A 19,951-nucleotide genomic window follows, 5' to 3' on the forward strand; every position below is an offset into this window, starting at 1 on the left:
TGAAGGAAGGCCTATTTGCCCAATTAAAATGATTTATTTTAATTTTATTTTATTAAAAAAAAAAAAAAAAGCAATATGAAGAATAAAACTGAAAAGTTTACAGGACCAGGTGGTCTCCCATCCAAGCACTACCCAGGGTCAAGCCTGCTTAGCTTTCTAAATCAGGCTTGATCTGGCACTCTCATACCAGTAAAACTAGAAGTGGAAACTGGGTTGAAGGAAGGCCTATTTGACCAATTAAAATGATTTATTTTTATTTTATTTTATTTAAAAAAAAAAAAAAAAAAGCAATATGAGGAATTAAACTGAAAAGCTTACAAGACCAGGTGGTCTCCCATCCAAGCACTACCCAGGGTCAAGCCTGCTTAGCATTCTAAATCAGGCTTGGTCTGGCACTCTCATACCAGTACAACTAGAAGTGGAAACTGGGTTGAAGGAAGGCCTATTTGACCAATTAAAATGATTTATTTTTATTTTATTTTATTAAAAAAAAAAAAAAAAAGCAATATGAAGAATAAAACTGAAAAGTTTACAGGACCAGGTGGTCTCACATCCAAGCACTACCCAGGGTCAAGCCTGCTTAGCTTTCTAAATCAGGCTTGATCTGGCACTCTCATACCAGTACAACTAGAAGTGGAAACTGGGTTGAAGGAAGGCCTATTTGACCAATTAAAATGATTTATTTTTATTTTTATTTTATTATTAAAAAAAAAAAAAAAAAAAAAAAAAAAAGCAATATAAGGAATTAAACTGAAAAGTTTACAGGATCAGGTGGTCTCCCATCCAAGCACTACCCAGGGTCAAGCCTGCTTAGCATTCTAAATCAGGCTTGATCTGGCACTCTCATACCAGTACAACTAGAAGTGGAAACTGGGTTGAAGGAAGGCCTATTTGACCAATTAAAATGATTTATTTTTATTTTATTTCATTAAAAAAAAAAAAAAAAAAAAGCAATATGAGGAATAAAACTGAAAAGCTTACAGGACCAGGTGGTCTCCCATCCAAGCACTACCCAGGGTCAAGCCTGCTTAGCTTTCTAAATCAGGCTTGATCTGGCACTCTCATACCAGTACAACTAGAAGTGGAAACTGGGTTGAAGGAAGGCCTATTTGACCAATTAAAATTATTTATTTTTATTTTATTTAAAAAAAAAAAAAAAAAAAAAAAAAAAGCAATATGAGGAATAAAACTGAAAAGCTTACAGGACCAGGTGGTCTCCCATCCAAGCACTACCCAGGGTCAAGCCTGCTTAGCTTTCTAAATCAGGCTTGATCTGGCACTCACATAAGAGTACAACTAGAAGTGGAAACTGGGTTGAAGGAAGGCCTATTTGACCAATTAAAATGATTTATTTTTATTTTATTTAAACAATAAAAAAAAAAAAAAGCAATATGAGGAATAAAACTGAAAAGCTTACAGGACCAGGTGGTCTCCCATCCAAGCGCTACCCAGGGTCAAGCCTGCTTAGCTTTCTAAATCAGGCTTGATCTGGCACTCACATACCAGTACAACTAGAAGTGGAAACTGGGTTGAAGGAAGGCCTATTTGACCAATTAAAATGATTTATTTTTATTTTATTTTATTAAGAAAAAAAAAAAAAAGCAATATGAAGAATAAAACTGAAAAGTTTACAGGACCAGGTGGTCTCCCATCCAAGCACTACCCAGGGTCAAGCCTGCTTAGCTTTCTAAATCAGGCTTGATCTGGCAGTCTCATACCAGTACAACTAGAAGTGGAAACTGGGTTGAAGGAAGGCCTATTTGACCAATTAAAATGATTTATTTTTTATTTTATTTTATTATTAAAAAAAAAAAAAAAAGCAATATAAGGAATTAAACTGAAAAGTTTACAGGACCAGGTGGTCTCCCATCCAAGCACTACCCAGGGTCAAGCCTGCTTAGCATTCTAAATCAGGCTTGATCTGGCACTCTCATACCAGTACAACTAGAAGTGGAAACTGGGTTGAAGGAAGGCCTATTTGCCCAATTAAAATGATTTATTTTAATTTTATTTTATTAAAAAAAAAAAAAAAAAAAGCAATATGAGGAATAAAACTGAAAAGCTTACAGGACCAGGTGGTCTCCCATCCAAGCACTACCCAGGGTCAAGCCTGCTTAGCTTTCTAAATCAGGCTTGATCTGGCACTCTCATACCAGTACAACTAGAAGTGGAAACTGGGTTGAAGGAAGGCCTATTTGACCAATTAAAATGATTTATTTTTATTTTATTTAAAAAAAAAAAAAAAAAAAAAAAACAATATGAGGAATAAAACTGAAAAGCTTACAGGACCAGGTGGTCTCCCATCCAAGCGCTACCCAGGGTCAAGCCTGCTTAGCATTCTAAATCAGGCTTGATCTGGCACTCACATAAGAGTACAACTAGAAGTGGAAACTGGGTTGAAGGAAGGCCTATTTGACCAATTAAAATGATTTATTTTTATTTTATTTAAACAATAAAATAAAAAAAAAGCAATATGAGGAATAAAACTGAAAAGCTTACAGGACCAGGTGGTCTCCCATCCAAGCGCTACCCAGGGTCAAGCCTGCTTAGCTTTCTAAATCAGGCTTGATCTGGCACTCACATACCAGTACAACTAGAAGTGGAAACTGGGTTGAAGGAAGGCCTATTTGACCAATTAAAATGATTTATTTTTATTTTATTTAAACAACACAAAAAAATAAATAAATAAAAAAAAATAAATAAATAAAAATATATGAGGAATAAAACTGAAAAGCTTACAGGACCAGGTGGTCTCCCATCCAAGCACTACCCAGGGTCAAGCCTGCTTAGCTTTCTAAATCAGGCTTGATTTGGCACTCTCATACCAGTACAACTAGAAGTGGAAACTGGGTTGAAGGAAGGCCTATTTGACCAATTAAAATGATTTATTTTTATTTTATTTTATTATAAAAAAAATAAAATAAAAAAAAAAAGCAATATAAGGAATTAAACTGAAAAGTTTACAGGACCAGGTGGTCTCCCATCCAAGCACTACCCAGGGTCAAGCCTGCTTAGCATTCTAAATCAGGCTTGATCTGGCACTCTCATACCAGTACAACTAGAAGTGGAAACTGGGTTGAAGGAAGGCCTATTTGCCCAATTAAAATGATTTATTTTAATTTTATTTTATTTAAAAAATAAATAAATAAAAAAACAATGTGAGGAATAAAACTGAAAAGCTTACAGGACCAGGTGGTCTCCCATCCAAGCACTACCCAGGGTCAAGCCTGCTTAGCTTTCTAAATCAGGCTTGATCTGGCACTCTCATACCAGTACAACTAAAAGTGGAAACTGGTTTGAAGGAAGGCCTATTTGCCCAATTAAAATGATTTATTTTTATTTTATTAAAAAAAAAAAAAAAAAAAAAAAAAAAACTACATGAGGAATAAAACTTGTAAGCTTACAGGACCAGGTGGTCTCCCATCCAAGCACTACCCAGGGTCAAGCCTGCTTAGCTTTCTAAATCAGGCTTGATCTGGCACTCTCATAACAGTACAACTAGAAGTGGAAACTGGGTTGAAGGAAGGCCTATTTGACCAATTAAAATGATTTATTTTTATTTTATTTTATTAAAAAAAAAAAAAAAAGCAATATGAAGAATAAAACTGAAAAGTTTACAGGACCAGGTGGTCTCCCATCCAAGCACTACCCAGGGTCAAGCCTGCTTAGCTTTCTAAATCAGGCTTGATCTGGCACTCTCATACCAGTAAAACTAGAAGTGGAAACTGGGTTGAAGGAAGGCCTATTTGACCAATTAAAATGATTTATTTTTATTTTATTTTATTTAAAAAAAAAAAAAAAAAGCAATATGAGGAATTAAACTGAAAAGCTTACAAGACCAGGTGGTCTCCCATCCAAGCACTACCCAGGGTCAAGCCTGCTTAGCATTCTAAATCAGGCTTGGTCTGGCACTCTCATACCAGTACAACTAGAAGTGGAAACTGGGTTGAAGGAAGGCCTATTTGACCAATTAAAATGATTTATTTTTATTTTATTTTATAAAAAAAAAAAAAAAGCAATATGAAGAATAAAACTGAAAAGTTTACAGGACCAGGTGGTCTCACATCCAAGCACTACCCAGGGTCAAGCCTGCTTAGCTTTCTAAATCAGGCTTGATCTGGCACTCTCATACCAGTACAACTAGAAGTGGAAACTGGGTTGAAGGAAGGCCTATTTGACCAATTAAAATGATTTATTTTTATTTTTATTTTATTATTAAAAAAAAAAAAAAAAAAAAAAAAAAGCAATATAAGGAATTAAACTGAAAAGTTTACAGGATCAGGTGGTCTCCCATCCAAGCACTACCCAGGGTCAAGCCTGCTTAGCATTCTAAATCAGGCTTGATCTGGCACTCTCATACCAGTACAACTAGAAGTGGAAACTGGGTTGAAGGAAGGCCTATTTGCCCAATTAAAATGATTTATTTTAATTTTATTTTATTAAAAAAAAAAAAAAAAGCAATATGAAGAATAAAACTGAAAAGTTTACAGGACCAGGTGGTCTCCCATCCAAGCACTACCCAGGGTCAAGCCTGCTTAGCTTTCTAAATCAGGCTTGATCTGGCACTCTCATACCAGTAAAACTAGAAGTGGAAACTGGGTTGAAGGAAGGCCTATTTGACCAATTAAAATGATTTATTTTTATTTTATTTTATTTAAAAAAAAAAAAAAAAAAGCAATATGAGGAATTAAACTGAAAAGCTTACAAGACCAGGTGGTCTCCCATCCAAGCACTACCCAGGGTCAAGCCTGCTTAGCATTCTAAATCAGGCTTGGTCTGGCACTCTCATACCAGTACAACTAGAAGTGGAAACTGGGTTGAAGGAAGGCCTATTTGACCAATTAAAATGATTTATTTTTATTTTATTTTATTAAAAAAAAAAAAAAAAAGCAATATGAAGAATAAAACTGAAAAGTTTACAGGACCAGGTGGTCTCACATCCAAGCACTACCCAGGGTCAAGCCTGCTTAGCTTTCTAAATCAGGCTTGATCTGGCACTCTCATACCAGTACAACTAGAAGTGGAAACTGGGTTGAAGGAAGGCCTATTTGACCAATTAAAATGATTTATTTTTATTTTTATTTTATTATTAAAAAAAAAAAAAAAAAAAAAAAAAAGCAATATAAGGAATTAAACTGAAAAGTTTACAGGATCAGGTGGTCTCCCATCCAAGCACTACCCAGGGTCAAGCCTGCTTAGCATTCTAAATCAGGCTTGATCTGGCACTCTCATACCAGTACAACTAGAAGTGGAAACTGGGTTGAAGGAAGGCCTATTTGCCCAATTAAAATGATTTATTTTAATTTTATTTTATTAAAAAAAAAAAAAAAAAAAAGCAATATGAGGAATAATACTGAAAAGCTTACAGGACCAGGTGGTCTCCCATCCAAGCACTACCCAGGGTCAAGCCTGCTTAGCTTTCTAAATCAGGCTTGATCTGGCACTCTCATACCAGTACAACTAGAAGTGGAAACTGGGTTGAAGGAAGGCCTATTTGACCAATTAAAATGATTTTTTTTTATTTTATTTAAAAAAAAAAAAAAAAAAAAAAAAAAAAAGCAATATGAGGAATAAAACTGAAAAGCTTACAGGACCAGGTGGTCTCCCATCCAAGCACTACCCAGGGTCAAGCCTGCTTAGCTTTCTAAATCAGGCTTGATCTGGCACTCACATAAGAGTACAACTAGAAGTGGAAACTGGGTTGAAGGAAGGCCTATTTGACCAATTAAAATGATTTATTTTTATTTTATTTAAACAATAAAAAAAAAAAAAAGCAATATGAGGAATAAAACTGAAAAGCTTACAGGACCAGGTGGTCTCCCATCCAAGCGCTACCCAGGGTCAAGCCTGCTTAGCTTTCTAAATCAGGCTTGATCTGGCACTCACATACCAGTACAACTAGAAGTGGAAACTGGGTTGAAGGAAGGCCTATTTGACCAATTAAAATGATTTATTTTTATTTTATTTAAACAACACAAAAAATAAATAAATAAAAAAAAATAAAAAAATGAAAAAAATATATGAGGAATAAAACTGAAAAGCTTACAGGACCAGGTGGTCTCCCATCCAAGCGCTACCCAGGGTCAAGCCTGCTTAGCTTTCTAAATCAGGCTTGATCTGGCACTCACATACCAGTACAACTAGAAGTGGAAACTGGGTTGAAGGAAGGCCTATTTGACCAATTAAAATGATTTATTTTTATTATTTTTTTATTTAAAAATAAATAAATAAATAAATAAACAATATGAGGAATAAAACTGAAAAGCTTACAGGACCAGGTGGTCTCCCATCCAAGCACTACCCAGGGTCAAGCCTGCTTAGCATTCTAAATCAGGCTTGATCTGGCACTCTTATACCAGTACAACTAGAAGTGGAAACTGGGTTGAAGGAAGGCCTATGTTACGTTTCAGAACATTATTGTATAGTGGTTGTCTTGTCTGTTGCCCTTTTTGTTTTTTGTTTCCTAGTGGCTCCATCCAGTGCTTGCTGCTTCTGATTGGCTGCTCTACATCTCAGGGCTGCAACCAATCCAGTCAGTCCACGCTTCTGATTGGCTGCATCACATCCCAGTGCTTCGACCAATCCCCATCCTCCAGCTGTCTTTTTTAAGAAGCCATTTCAGAAAGTAGAGGCAGTCTTGAGACTCACTTTGTGCTGGCTATGCTGTTTGTTTCCCCAGCCAATAGGCTGGAAATGTTTGTGTTTGAGAGACTGGTTTAGGGAAGTAAGCCACGTGGTATACATTTCAACATGTAGGTAACCAGCTGTCTAGAGATACACTAGGTAAGAGGGTGTGTGCCAACCCATGTATCCCTTTTGATTTAGATAGTGTAGCTAGTTAGGATGTTATTGCTTACCTGATTATTTATTTTTATTATTATTCTTTTGATTTTTAGAGGAGACTAGATGGGGGGTGTATTGTGATTAGTTAGACTGGGTTTTTTTTTTCTTCTTGGTTTATTTTCAGCAGCACCCATCGCTAGTCTCTCAATTAGTGCCTTCCTTTAAACCACTGGTTTAATTTGTAAATATTTCACTTAGTATCGCCTTTTATGTAAATAAACACCCATTTGCTAATAAAGTGTTGAGTGTGTCATCACTTTGGTTCCAACCCGTGCTGGGAATTCAAATAGCCAATGTCTATCAACTGTAAATGTGCGACCCGTATACCCCTAGACTACCAAGGGTCGTAACAGCCTATTTGACCAATTAAAATGATTTATTTTTATTTTATTTCATTTAAAAAAAAAAAAAAAAAAAGCAATATGAGGAATAAAACTGAAAAGCTTACAGGACCAGGTGGTCTCCCATCCAAGCGCTACCCAGGGTCAAGCCTGCTTAGCATTCTAAATCAGGCTTGATCTGGCACTCACATAAGAGTACAACAAGAAGTGGAAACTGGGTTGAAGGAAGGCCTATTTGACCAATTAAAATGATTTATTTTATTTTATTTAAAAAACATAAAAATAAAAAAAATTAAAAAACTATATGTGGAATAAAACTGAAAAGCTTACAGGACCAGGTGGTCTCCCATCCGAGGACTACCCATGGTCAAGCCTGCTTAGCTTTCTAAATCAGGCTTGATCTGGCACTCTCATACCAGTACAACTAGAAGTGGAAACTGGGTTGAAGGAAGGCCTATTTGACCAATTAAAATGATTTATTTTTATTTTATTTTAAAAAAAAAAAAAAAAAAAAAAACAATATGAGGGATAAAACTGAAAAGCTTACAGGACCAGGTGGTCTCCCATCCAAGCACTACCCAGGGTCATGCCTGCTTAGCTTTCTAAATCAGGCTTGATTTGGAACTCTCATACCAGTACAACTAGAAGTGGAAACTGGGTTGAAGGAAGGCCTATTTGACCAATTAAAATTATTATTTTTTTTTTTAAATAAATAAATAAATAAACAATATGAGGAATACAACTGAAAAGCTTACAGGACCAGGTGGTCTCCCATCCAAGCACTACCCAGGGTCAAGCCTGCTTAGCATTCTAAATCAGGCTTGATCTGGCACTCTTATACCAGTACAACTAGAAGTGAAAACTGGGTTGAAGGAAGGCCTATTTGACCAATTAAAATGATTTATTTTATTTTATTTAAAAAACATAAAAATAAAAAAAATAAAAAAAACTATATGTGGAATAAAACTGAAAAGCTTACAGGACCAGGTGGTCTCCCATCCAAGCACTACCCAGGGTCAAGCCTGCTTAGCATTCTAAATCAGGCTTGATCTGGCACTCTTATACCAGTACAACTAGAAGTGGAAACTGGGTTGAAGGAAGGACTATTTGACCAATTAAAATGATTTATTTTTATTTTATTTCTTTAAAAAAAAAAAAAATAAAAAAATAAAAGCAATATGAGGAATAAAACTGAAAAGCTTACAGGACCAGGTGGTCTCCCATCCAAGCGCTACCCAGGGTCAAGCCTGCTTAGCTTTCTAAATCAGGCTTGATCTGGCACTCACATAAGAGTACAACTAGAAGTGGAAACTGGGTTGAAGGAAGGCCTATTTGACCAATTAAAATGATTTATTTTTATTTTATTTAAACAATAAAAAAAAAAAAAGCAATATGAGGAATAAAACTGAAAAGCTTACAGGACCAGGTGGTCTCCCATCCAAGCGCTACCCAGGGTCAAGCCTGCTTAGCTTTCTAAATCAGGCTTGATCTGGCACTCTCATACCAGTACAACTAGAAGTGGAAACTGGGTTGAAGGAAGGCCTATTTGACCAATTAAAATGATTTATTTTTATTTTATTTCATTAAAAAAAAAAAAAAAGCAATATGAGGAATAAAACTGAAAAGCTTACAGGACCAGGTGGTCTTCCATCCAAGCACTACACAGGATCAAGTCTGCTTAGCTTTCTAAATCAGGCTTGACCTGGCACTCTCATACCAGTACAACTAGAAGTGGAAACTGGGTTGAAGGAAGGCCTATTTGCCCAATTAAAATGATTTATTTTTATTTTATTTAAAAAAAATAAAAAATAAAAAAAATTAAAAAAAAAATAAAAAAAACTATATGAGGAATAAAACTGAAAAGCTTACAGGACCAGGTGGTCTCCCATCCAAGCACTACCCAGGGTCAAGCCTGCTTAGCTTTCTAAATCAGGGTTGATCCGGCACTCTCATACCAGTACAACTAGAAGTGGAAACTGGGTTGAAGGAAGGCCTATTTGACCAATTAAAATGATTTATTTTTATTTTATTTCATTAAAAAAAAAAAAAAAGCAATATAAGGAATAAAACTGAAGAGCTTACAGGACCAGGTGGTCTCCCATCCAAGCACTATCCAGGGTCAAGCCCGCTTAGCTTTCTAAATCAGGCTTGATCTGGCACTCACATACCAGTACAACTAGAAGTGGAAACTGGGTTGAAGGAAGGCCTATTTGACCAATTAAATGATTTATTTTTATTTTATTTAAACAGAAAAAAATATATATATATGAGGAATAAATCTGAAAAGATTACAGGACCGGTGGTCTCCCATCCAAGCACTACCCAGGGTCAAGCCTGCTTAGCTTTCTAAATTAGGCTTGATCTGGCACTCTCATACCAGTACAACTAGAAGTGGAAACTGGGTTGAAGGAAGGCCTATTTGACCAATTAAAATGATTTATTTTTATTTTATTTCTTTAAAAAAAAAAAGAAAAAGCAATATGAGGAATAAAACTGAAAAGCTTACAGGACCAGGTAGTCTCCCATCCAAGCGCTACCCAGGGTCAAGCCTGCTTAGCTTTCTAAATCAGGCTTGATCTGGCACTCTCATACCAGTACAACTAGAAGTGGAAACTGGGTTGAAGGAAGGCCTATTTGACCAATTAAAATGATTTATTTTTATTTTATTTTTATTTAAAAAAAAAAAAAAAAAAAAAAAAAAGCAATATGAGGAATAAAACTGAAAAGCTTACAGGACCAGGTGGTCTTCCATCCGAGCACTACCCAGAGTCAAGCCTGCTTAGCTTTCTAAATCAGGCTTGATCTGGCACTCTCATACCAGTACAACTAGAAGTGGAAACTGGGTTGAAGGAAGGCCTACTTGACCAATTAAAATGATTTATTTAAATAAATAAATAAGTAAATAAATAAATTAAAAAAAAACTATATGAGGAATAAAACTGAAAAGCTCACAGGACCAGGTGGTCTCCCATCCAAGCACCACCCAGGGTCAAGCCTGCTTAGCTTTCTAAATCAGGCTTGATCTGGCACTCTCATACCAGTACAACTAAAAGTGGAAACTGCGGTGAAGAAAGGCCTATTTGACCAATTAAAATGATTTATTTTTATTTTATTTATTAAAAAAAAAAAAAAACATATGAGGAATAAAACTGAAAAGCTTACAGGACCAGGTGGTCTCCCATCCAAGCACTACCCAGGGTCAAGCCTGCTTAGCTTTCTAAATCAGGCTTGATCTGGCACTCTCATACCAGTACAACTAGAAGTGGAAACTGGGTTGAAGGAAGGCCTATTTGACCAATTAAAATGATTTATTTAAATAAATAAATAAGTAAATAAATAAATAAAAAAAAAAACTATATGAGGAATAAAACTGAAAAGCTCACAGGACCAGGTGGTCTCCCATCCAAGCACCACCCAGGGTCAAGCCTGCTTAGCTTTCTAAATCAGGCTTGATCTGGCACTCTCATACCAGTACAACTAAAAGTGGAAACTGCGGTGAAGAAAGGCCTATTTGACCAATTAAAATGATTTATTTTTATTTTATTTATTAAAAAAAAAAAAAAAAATATATGAGGAATAAAACTGAAAAGCTTACAGGACCAGGTGGTCTCCCATCCAAGCACTACCCAGGGTCAAGCCTGCTTAGCTTTCTAAATCAGGCTTGATCTGGCACTCTCATACCAGTACAACTAGAAGTGGAAACTGGGTTGAAGGAAGGCCTATTTGACCAATTAAAATGATTTATTTAAATAAATAAATAAATAAGTAAATAAATAAATAAAAAAAAAACTATATGAGGAATAAAACTAAAAAGCTCACAGGACCAGGTGGTCTCCCATCCAAGCACCACCCAGGGTCAAGCCTGCTTAGCTTTCTAAATCAGGCTTGATCTGGCACTCTCATACCAGTACAACTAAAAGTGGAAACTGCGGTGAAGAAAGGCCTATTTGACCAATTAAAATGATTTATTTTTATTTAATTCATTAAAAAAAAAAAAAAACCTATATGAAAAATAAAACTGAAAAGCTTACAGGACCAGGTGGTCTCCCATCCAAGCACTACCCAGGGTCAGACCTGCTTAGCTTTCTAAATCAGGCTTGATCTGGCACCCTCATACCAGTACAACTAGAAGTAGAAACGACGTTGAAGGAAGGCCTATTTGACCAATTAAAATGATTTATTTTTATTTTATTTTTATTTAATAAAATATATATATATATGAGGAATAAAACTGAAAAGCTTACAGGACCAGGTGGTCTCCCATCCAAGCACTACCCAGGGTCAAACCTGCTTAGCTTTTTAAATCAGGCTTGATCTGGCACCCTCATACCAGTACAACTAGAAGTTGAAACTGCGTTGAAGGAAGGCCTATTTGACCAATTAAAATGATTTATTTTATTTTATTAAAAAAAATAATAATAATAAAAATAAACAATATGAGGAATAAAACTGAAAAGCTTACTGGACTAGGTGGTATCCCATCCAAGCACCACCCAGGGTCAAGCCTGCTTAGCTTTTTAAATCAGGCTTGATCTGGCACTCTCATACCAGTACAACTAGAAGTGGAAACTGGGTTGAAGGAAGGCCTATTTGACCAATTAAAATGATTTATTTTTATTTTATTTAAAAAAAAAATATATATATATATATATATATATATATGAGGAATAAAACTGAAAAGCTTACAGGACCAGGAGGTCTGCCATCTGAGCACTACCCAGGGTCAAGCCTGCTTAGCTTTCTAAATCAGGCTTGATCTGGCACTCTCATACCAGTACAACTAGAAGTGGAAACTGGGTTGAAGGAAGGCCTATTTGACCAATTAAAATGATTTATTTTTATTTTATTTTATTTATAAAAAAAAAAAAAAAGGAAAAAAAAAGCAATATGAGGAATAAAACTGAAAAGCTTACAGGACCAGGTGGTCTCCCATCCGAGCACTACCCAGGGTCAAGCCTGCTTAGCTATCTAAATCAGGCTTGATCTGGCACTCTCATACCAGTACAACTAGAAGTGGAAACTGGGTTGAAGGAAGGCCTATTTGACCAATTAAAATGATTTATTTTTATTTTATTTTATTAAGAAAAAAAAAAAAAAAAGCAATATGAGGAACTAAACTGAAAAGCTTACAGGACCAGGGGGCTGTTTCATAAAAGCCGCTTAGAAAAGCGGGGATTAAAGTCCCAAACCTGACTTGAATGAGCCGAGCTAAACATCCGCGCTTAAATTGGTTCCATAACAGTAAATTGAGGATCATGTGATCTTACTAATTTGAGTCAGGTTCAAATAGTCAAGATAATTGCGCGTGCACGCCATTGTTTAAAAGTCCTGAAAAGTCGAGCATGGGTCAATCGATTTACTGTGGGCTACCATGGCAACAAAAGGAAAAGATAGAGCAGCGATGTTCACGGCAACGGAACAGCGTTTGCTATTGGAAACATATGAAGAATTTAAAGATGTCATTACCAAAAAAGGCAATACAGCGGCAATAAATAAAGCAAGAGAGAAAGGTTGGCAGAAAATTGCTGATCGTCTCAATGCGTAAGTAGCGGTGTAAACTATTTAAAATACTTTATCAACATTGAATGTGTGTCACAATACATTGCAAAGTTTGTGTGTGAATAACAGTAACGTTAATTGCTTTCACGCAGCAGCAACTTAAGTGAAGGAAAAAGAACCTGGCAGCAGGTGAAAATAAAATATAAAAATATAGTTCAGAATGGTAAGTAAATCTAATGGTATGTACATATGTAATCAATGCCAGCCTAAAGTTACAACTATTCAGTTTTTTTTTTAATTGCAGCGACCAAAAAGAAGACTGAGGTTGCTGGCACTGGGGGAGGGCCACCACCAGCCAGCTTCACTCCTGCAGAGGAGCTGGCTTTGGAAATTAATAAAGGGAGGCCCGTCCTTGAGGGAATAGAGGGGGGGACATCATCTAAAATGATATCACCTAGTATAAGGAGTGAGTATATAAAAGGTGTGTGTGTGTTTTATTATCATTATTCCTTTCTGACTAACTGATTTCCTCCTTCCTTAGGCATTGTAAGCCTAAGTACATCATAGCAGTAATGTCACGTAGAGGTACTTGTGCTACTGTAATGGTGCATTTTGGTAAAAAAAAATATTTTTTCTATCATGTTTGGTTTCATAGTGACAAAAGATTCTGTATGCTTTATGGATCCACCAGACATCATGTTGCCTGTGAGTATGAGACTTTTTAAATCAGTCATGTAAGCTAATGAGTTTAATCAGTGGTCACAGGGAGAAGGCCCATCAGTTGAGGAAGATGAGGAGACTGTGTCTGTATGTTCAAGGAGGCCTGAGGTAGTCACAGGTTCCATGCGATACTGTATTGAATATTAAAAAGTGTACTTGTGTGATAAAATGATCATAATGTGTTTTCAGGATGCTGACACTGTTCTAGAGCCCTCTCAGTCTGGGACCACATGTGAAAAAGTGAGTATTAAGAAATGAAAACAATGTGCCAAGAGTATTCAATGAAATAAATTTAAATCTATGTTGCTACAGAACCCAGAAAACATAAAAGGAGTGTATAAACGCTACCTCCTTAAACAAATGGAAGCGACTGATATCGACATCCAGTATAAAAAAACTGAAGATGAGGAAGTTGGAGCTGGAAATTCAACAGCTACAGAAAAATGCAAGTAGAACTACCATTTTTTAAAAAGGAAAAGAAAAAAAAAACATTACCTTTTTGATCACTTTCCACAACATTTATTTGTGTTTTCACCCCTAACAGGCAGATTCACTCTGAATAAAGACAAATCACATTAAATACTTTGACTTCTGTGTGTTTGTTCAACTAAGGAGAAAGTTGAGGGGCCAGTGGAAAATTTTAAAGCCTTAAAGCAAAATAATTATTTGCATATGTGTCTCGTATAAGTCTGCCTGTTTCGTTTTCTTCCAATACGGCTTCATTGCCCCAGTCTTCCTCTTCAACAATCCTTGGTTGCCTCTCTCTCCTCAGACAAGCAATGTTATGGAGCACTACACAAGCAACTACAATGTCACATGCCCTAGGTGGAGTCACTCTGAGGTGCTTCAGGCACTGGAACCTTGACTTTATCAGCCCAAATGCCATCTCTATACGACCTCTTGTGCGTGCATGGGCAATGTTGTAGCGGTGCTGTGCTTCTGTCTGGGGCTCCTGATAGGGAGTCAAGAGGTAAGGCAGGCATGGGTATCCCTTGTCTCCCAGCAAAACTCCTGAGAATTCTCCTGCATAGACAGAATGAATATATATAGATATATAATGTGTTTGTTTTTTTTTGTTTTTTTAAGACTTTTTGTGATTTAAGTGATTATTAGCATACCTCTTGCTAGTTGTTGGTAGAGAGATGAGGCTCTAAAGATTCTGGAGTCATGCACAGAGCCTGGCCATTTGGCCTCTACATTTGTGATGATGCAATCTGCATCACTAATCATCTAAAATAAATTAAACTTGTAGGTCACTACATTTTAATTGCAATGAACTAAACACTGGTGCCCAGCTTAGTACAGAACACTCAGTGCTAGAGCATAGCCTTCAATATCATCTCAGTGGGACCGTACCTGTACACTGATGCTGTGTACTGATTTCCTATTCACAAAGTCCGCTTCATGTGGACCAGACGGACACTTAATACGCACATGGGTGCAGTCCAATGCACCGATAACATTTGGGAAACCTAGGAAAATTATTTGTTTGTTTTAAATATGTCCCATGTAGTCAAAAAATATTTCCATGTTTTATAGAGTTATTTGAACTTACCAGCTATTCCATAAAAGGCATGTTTAATGGTACGAATAGCTTTGTGGCCAGGGAATGTGATGAACACATTGAGTAGTCTTTTTAAAGAAAGGTACACAGTTCGTACAGAGCGGCAAACTGATGCTTTGCTGATATACTCTGCATCTCCAACTGTGTACAAAAATGTTCCACTGGCAAAAAAGCGAAGTGCAATGCACACCGTCTGTGGGACTGTGAGCGCTCTGTTGCGGCGTGTTTTATTTGCAATGTGTGGGCTTAGTAATCTACAAATATATGCAATCCCATCTCTTGAGAACCTATATCGCTCATACAGGTAGCTGTCATTAAAAGCCAATGGGTCTGACCTGTCTCTGAAAGTTCTCTCTCTTTGAAATGCCCTCCGCAAGACTATAGCTCCCTCATCCACCACCTCATCTATGAAAGGACACGCCATGGTTAAGTTTGGAAACGAGTTCAGCTCCCTATTTATATACTTTTAATTAATTAATTACCAAACTCACTAATTAAACACAGAGGTTTTGAACATTTCTTAGTGTATTTATACCTTATAATTTCTTACATTTATTAGTAAAGTACATTTCCTTATTTATTTAAAAAAAATTAAGTTAAATAAAATGACATCGAATTACCAGCCAGGTGAGTATAAATGGTATGTTCGTTAAGCCTGAACTCAGACTTAGCCTGACAGTTAGCCTGCCCCGGTTGGTGGTTTCCCATCCAAGCACTAACCAGAGTCAAGCCTGCTTAGCTTTCTAAATCAGGCTTGATCTGGCACACTCATACCAGTACAACTAGAAGTGGAAACTGGGTTGAAGGAAGGCCTATTTGACCAATTAAAATGATTTATTTTTATTTTATTTTTATTTTATTTTAAAAAAAAAAAGAAAAAAAAAAAAAGCAATATGAGAAATAAAACTGAAAAGCTTACAGGACCAGGTGGTCTGCCATCCAAGCACTACCCAGGGTCAAGCCTGCTTAGCTTTCTAAATCAGGCTTGATCTGGCACTCTCATACCAGTACAACTAGAAGTGGAAACTGGGTTGAAGGAAGGCCTATTTGACCAATTAAAATGATTTATTTTTATTTTATTTAAAAAAAAAAAAAAAAAAAAAAAAAAAAAAAAATATATGAGGAATAAAACTGAAAAGCTTACAGGACCAGGAGGTCTGCCATCTGAGCACTACCCAGGGTCAAGCCTGCTTAGCTTTCTAAATCAGGCTTGATCTGGCACTCTCATACCAGTACAACTAGAAGTGGAAACTGGGTTGAAGGAAGGCCTATTTGACCAATTAAAATGATTTATTTTTATTTTATTTTATTTATAAAAAAAAAAAAAAAGAAAAAAAAAAGCAATATGAGGAATAAAACTGAAAAGCTTACAGGACCAGGTGGTCTCCCATCCGAGCACTACCCAGGGTCAAGCCTGCTTAGCTATCTAAATCAGGCTTGATCTGGCACTCTCATACCAGTACAACTAGAATTGGAAACTGGGTTGAAGGAAGGCCTATTTGACCAATTAAAATGATTTATTTTTATTTTATTTCATTAATAAAAAAAAAAAAAAAAAAGCAATATGAGGAATAAAACTGAAAAGCTTACAGGACCAGGTGGTCTCCCATCCAAGCACTACCCAGAGTCAAGCCTGCTTAGCTTTCTAAATCAGGCTTGATCTGGCACTCTCATACCAGTACAACTAGAAGTGGAAACTGGGTTGAAGGAAGGCCTATTTGACCAATTAAAATGATTTATTTTTATTTTATTTTTATTTTATTTAAAAAAAAAAAAGAAAAAAAAAAAAGCAATATGAGAAATAAAACTGAAAAGCTTACAGGACCAGCTGGTCTGCCATCCGAGCACTACCCAGGGTCAAGCCTGCTTAGCTTTCTAAATCAGGCTTGATCTGGCACTCTCATACCAGTACAACTAGAAGTGGAAACTGGGTTGAAGGAAGGCCTATTTGACCAATTAAAATAATTTATTTTTATTTTATTTTTATTTTATTTAAAAAAAAATAAAAAATAAAATAAATATATATATATATATATATATATATATATATATATATATATATATATATATGAGGAATAAAACTGAAAAGCTTACAGGACCAGGTGGTCTCCCATCCAAGCACTACCCAGGGTCAAGCCTGCTTAGCTTTCTAAATCAGGCTTGATCTGGCACTCTCATACCAGTACAACTAGAAGTGGAAACTGGGTTGAAGGAAGGCCTATTTGACCAATTAAAATGATTTATTTTTATTTTATTTCATTAAAAAAAAAAAAAAAAAAAAGCAATATGAGGAATAAAACTGAAAAGCTTACAGGACCAGGTGGTCTCCCATCCAAGCACTACCCAGGGTCAAGCCTGCTTAGCTTTCTAAATCAGGCTTGATCTGGCACTCTCATACCAGTACAACTAGAAGTGGAAACTGGACTGAAGGAAGGCCTATTTGACCAATTAAAATGATTTATTTAAAAAATTAAATAAATAAATAAATAAATAAATAAATAAACTATATGAGGAATAAAACTGAAAAGCTCACAGGACCAGGTGGTCTCCCATCCAAGCACTACCCAGGGTCAATCCTGCTTAGCTTTCTAAATCAGGCTTGATCTGGCACCCTCATACCAGTACAACTAGAATTTGAAACTTCGTTGAAGGAAGGCCTATTTGACCAATTAAAATGATTTATTTTTATTTTTATTTAAAAAAAAAAAATATATATATATATATGAGGAATAAAACTGAAAAGCTTACAGGACCAGGTGGTCTCCCATCCAAGCACTACCCAGGGTCAAGCCTGCTTAGCTTTCTAAATCAGGCTTGATCTGGCACTCTCATACCAGTACAACTAGAACTGGAAACTGGGTTGAAGGAAGGCTTATTTGACCAATTAAAATGATTTATTTTTATTTAAAAAAAAAAAAAAAAAAAACACTATATGAGGAATAAAACTGAAAAGCTCACAGAACCAGGTGGTCTCCCATCCAAGCACCACCCAGGGTCAAGCCTGCTTTGCTTTCTAAATCAGGCTTGATCTGGCACTCTCATACCAGTACAACTAAAAGAGGAAACTGCGTTGAAGAAAGGCCTATTTGACCAATTAAAATGATTTATTTTTATTTTATTTATTAAAAAAAAAAAAACATATGAGGAATAAAACTGAAAAGCTTACAGGACCAGGTGGTCTTCCATCCAAGCACTACCCAGGGTCAGACCTGCTTAGCTTTCTAAATCAGGCTTGATCTGGCACCCTCATACCAGTACAACTAGAAGTAGAAATGGCGTTGAAGGAAGGCCTATTTGACCAATTAAAATGATTTATTTTTATTTTATTTTAATTTAAAAAAAAAAAAAAAAAAAAAAACAATATGAGGAATAAAACTGAAAAGCTTACAGGACCAGGTGGTCTCCCATCCAAGCACTACCCAGGGTCAAACCTGCTTAGCTTTCTAAATCAGGCTTGATCTGGCACCCTCATACCAGTACAACTAGAAGTGGAAACTGGGTTGAAGGAAGGCCTATTTGACCAAGTAAAATGATTTATTTTTATTTAATTTACTTAAAAAAAAAAAAACTATATGAGGAATAAAACTGAAAAGCTCACAGGACCAGGTGGTCTCCCATCCAAGCACTACCCAGGGTCAAGCCTGCTTAGCTTCCGAGATCAGGCGCTCTTTTTTTTTTTTTTCTACAAAACATATTACACACATCAAACAGACATTCTGACCCTTTTAAGATTTTTGCATTAATAATTAATTAAAAAAAACACTTGGATCCCATTTCAACACTGGATTTTTTTTAAAAAACAACATTTCAAAGGTCCCAATTTTCTCGTTTTCTGCAAAGTACCTGTACAATAGATTCATAATTACCTTCAGTTTTTCTCTAAAAATGATCCAAACATTAGCTTCTACTTTTTTAAATTTAGCTATGTTCCTTCTTCTCCATATGGCATATTTTGCCACAGCCATAAAAAAGTTATATGCGTATTTATTTTCAGTTGTCTTTTGTGGACCAAATAAAAACAGTTCTTCCCTTTGCTGTTGTGTTATTTCTTCTTGGTAGTCCAGGTTAAGCACTTTTCTTTGTCATGTTTTTCAGTTTATCGGTGAAGTCCTTCAGTTTTTCACAGTAAAAAAACAGGTGCCATAATCCTTCGTCCATCTTTTTACATACACAACATGTTGCACATGTGCTTAAACCAATTTTACATAACCTCATTTCAGTTAATAAGCAGTTGTGTCTTTGTAAAAAATTGAACTCTTCTAAAATGGGTTCCATGTATTTAATCTTTTCATTTCTCCATATGTCGTTCACTGAAGTTCACTAAGTTCCACTAAGTTCACTGAATCTTTTTTTCCAGTAATTATTTGCAATTGGCTTTACAAACGCCTCATCTCTAAAAACACCATAGATCTCTTTGATTTTGCATTCTTTCAACTTCGTGTTTTACCATTCTTCTGGATTAAGTATATGTCTGGATATGTGTTTCCTTGCTCTACCTGTTCTTTTTCATCTATTCTTTTAATCCACTGAAGTGGCACTCTGTCTCTCAATTGTTTGTACTGTTCTTGAAGTTTTGCGTTGTTAAATGTTTCACCCGTTTCGCTAACAGCATCCATGATTACCTGTATCGGTAAAAACCCTTCTTTAACTTCATATAAGATGTCTTTTATTTGTCTAATTCCGCTAATCCACCATTTTTTGAAGTAGATTGTGTTATTTCCTTCTGTGATATTTCAATTCAGGAATAGGGGTTGGTTTAATAATAAAAACAATTTAATAACTGTTTTCTCCCTCTAGGTTCTATCTTTATGTAAGTTAAAAAATCCCCCCATGCTTCCAACACTTCTTTATAAAATGCAGGTAAGTCATATAACATATGATTTTTAGTTTTCATCCATAAAATATCACATTTCATGTTAAAATCCCCTGCTTTCATTGCATAAAACTCCATAATTTTTTTCCACATTGCTGTGTTTTTGTTGTT

At 35.8% G+C, this 19,951-nt stretch overlaps 2 protein-coding genes across 5 annotated transcripts; one reads left to right on the top strand and one right to left on the bottom strand.

Annotated features, from left to right (window-relative positions):
• The first annotated feature begins 12,493 nt into the window (after positions 1-12,493).
• Positions 12,494-14,066, top strand: LOC128543329 (uncharacterized). 4 transcript variants are annotated; one of them, XM_053513721.1, is made up of 8 exons: positions 12,494-12,725; positions 12,836-12,906; positions 12,988-13,164; positions 13,339-13,388; positions 13,440-13,511; positions 13,593-13,643; positions 13,716-13,852; positions 13,952-14,066. In XM_053513721.1, the coding sequence occupies exons 1-8, from the start codon at positions 12,556-12,558 to the stop codon at positions 13,980-13,982; spliced, it is 759 nt and encodes a 252-aa protein (XP_053369696.1). In that variant the 5' UTR covers positions 12,494-12,555; the 3' UTR covers positions 13,983-14,066. The 4 variants fall into 4 exon arrangements, with proteins under 4 accessions (XP_053369696.1, XP_053369697.1, XP_053369698.1 ...); XM_053513722.1 differs by having other exon boundaries at positions 13,449-13,511; XM_053513723.1 differs by having other exon boundaries at positions 12,988-13,149.
• On the bottom strand, positions 14,044-15,398 carry LOC128543328 (putative nuclease HARBI1). Its single transcript, XM_053513720.1, has 4 exons — positions 14,959-15,398; positions 14,760-14,875; positions 14,522-14,633; positions 14,044-14,426 (listed from the first exon to the last, which is right to left on the bottom strand). The coding sequence occupies exons 1-4, from the start codon at positions 15,389-15,391 to the stop codon at positions 14,044-14,046; spliced, it is 1,044 nt and encodes a 347-aa protein (XP_053369695.1). The 5' UTR covers positions 15,392-15,398.
• Between the last annotated feature and the right edge of the window lie 4,553 nt (positions 15,399-19,951).

The sequence above is a fragment of the Clarias gariepinus genome, chromosome 15 (assembly GCF_024256425.1).
Source record: "Clarias gariepinus isolate MV-2021 ecotype Netherlands chromosome 15, CGAR_prim_01v2, whole genome shotgun sequence".
Taxonomy (NCBI): Eukaryota; Metazoa; Chordata; class Actinopteri; order Siluriformes; family Clariidae; genus Clarias; species Clarias gariepinus.

What these genes read in the sequence shown, in the direction of transcription:
- LOC128543329 (XM_053513721.1), top strand. Translation starts at nt 12,556, where the DNA reads ATGGCAACAAAAGGAAAAGATAGAGCAGCGATGTTCACGGCAACGGAA. An exon ending in TAAAAATATAGTTCAGAATG is followed by an intron (nt 12,907 to 12,987) that starts GTAAGTAAATCT and finishes TTTTAATTGCAG; the next exon opens with CGACCAAAAAGAAGACTGAG. An exon ending in CTGGGACCACATGTGAAAAA is followed by an intron (nt 13,644 to 13,715) that starts GTGAGTATTAAG and finishes ATGTTGCTACAG; the next exon opens with AACCCAGAAAACATAAAAGG.
- LOC128543328 (XM_053513720.1), bottom strand. Translation starts at nt 15,391, where the DNA reads ATGGCGTGTCCTTTCATAGATGAGGTGGTGGATGAGGGAGCTATAGTC. An exon ending in TGCCTTTTATGGAATAGCTG is followed by an intron (nt 14,876 to 14,958) that starts GTAAGTTCAAAT and finishes TAATTTTCCTAG; the next exon opens with GTTTCCCAAATGTTATCGGT. An exon ending in TACACAGCATCAGTGTACAG is followed by an intron (nt 14,634 to 14,759) that starts GTACGGTCCCAC and finishes AATTTATTTTAG; the next exon opens with ATGATTAGTGATGCAGATTG.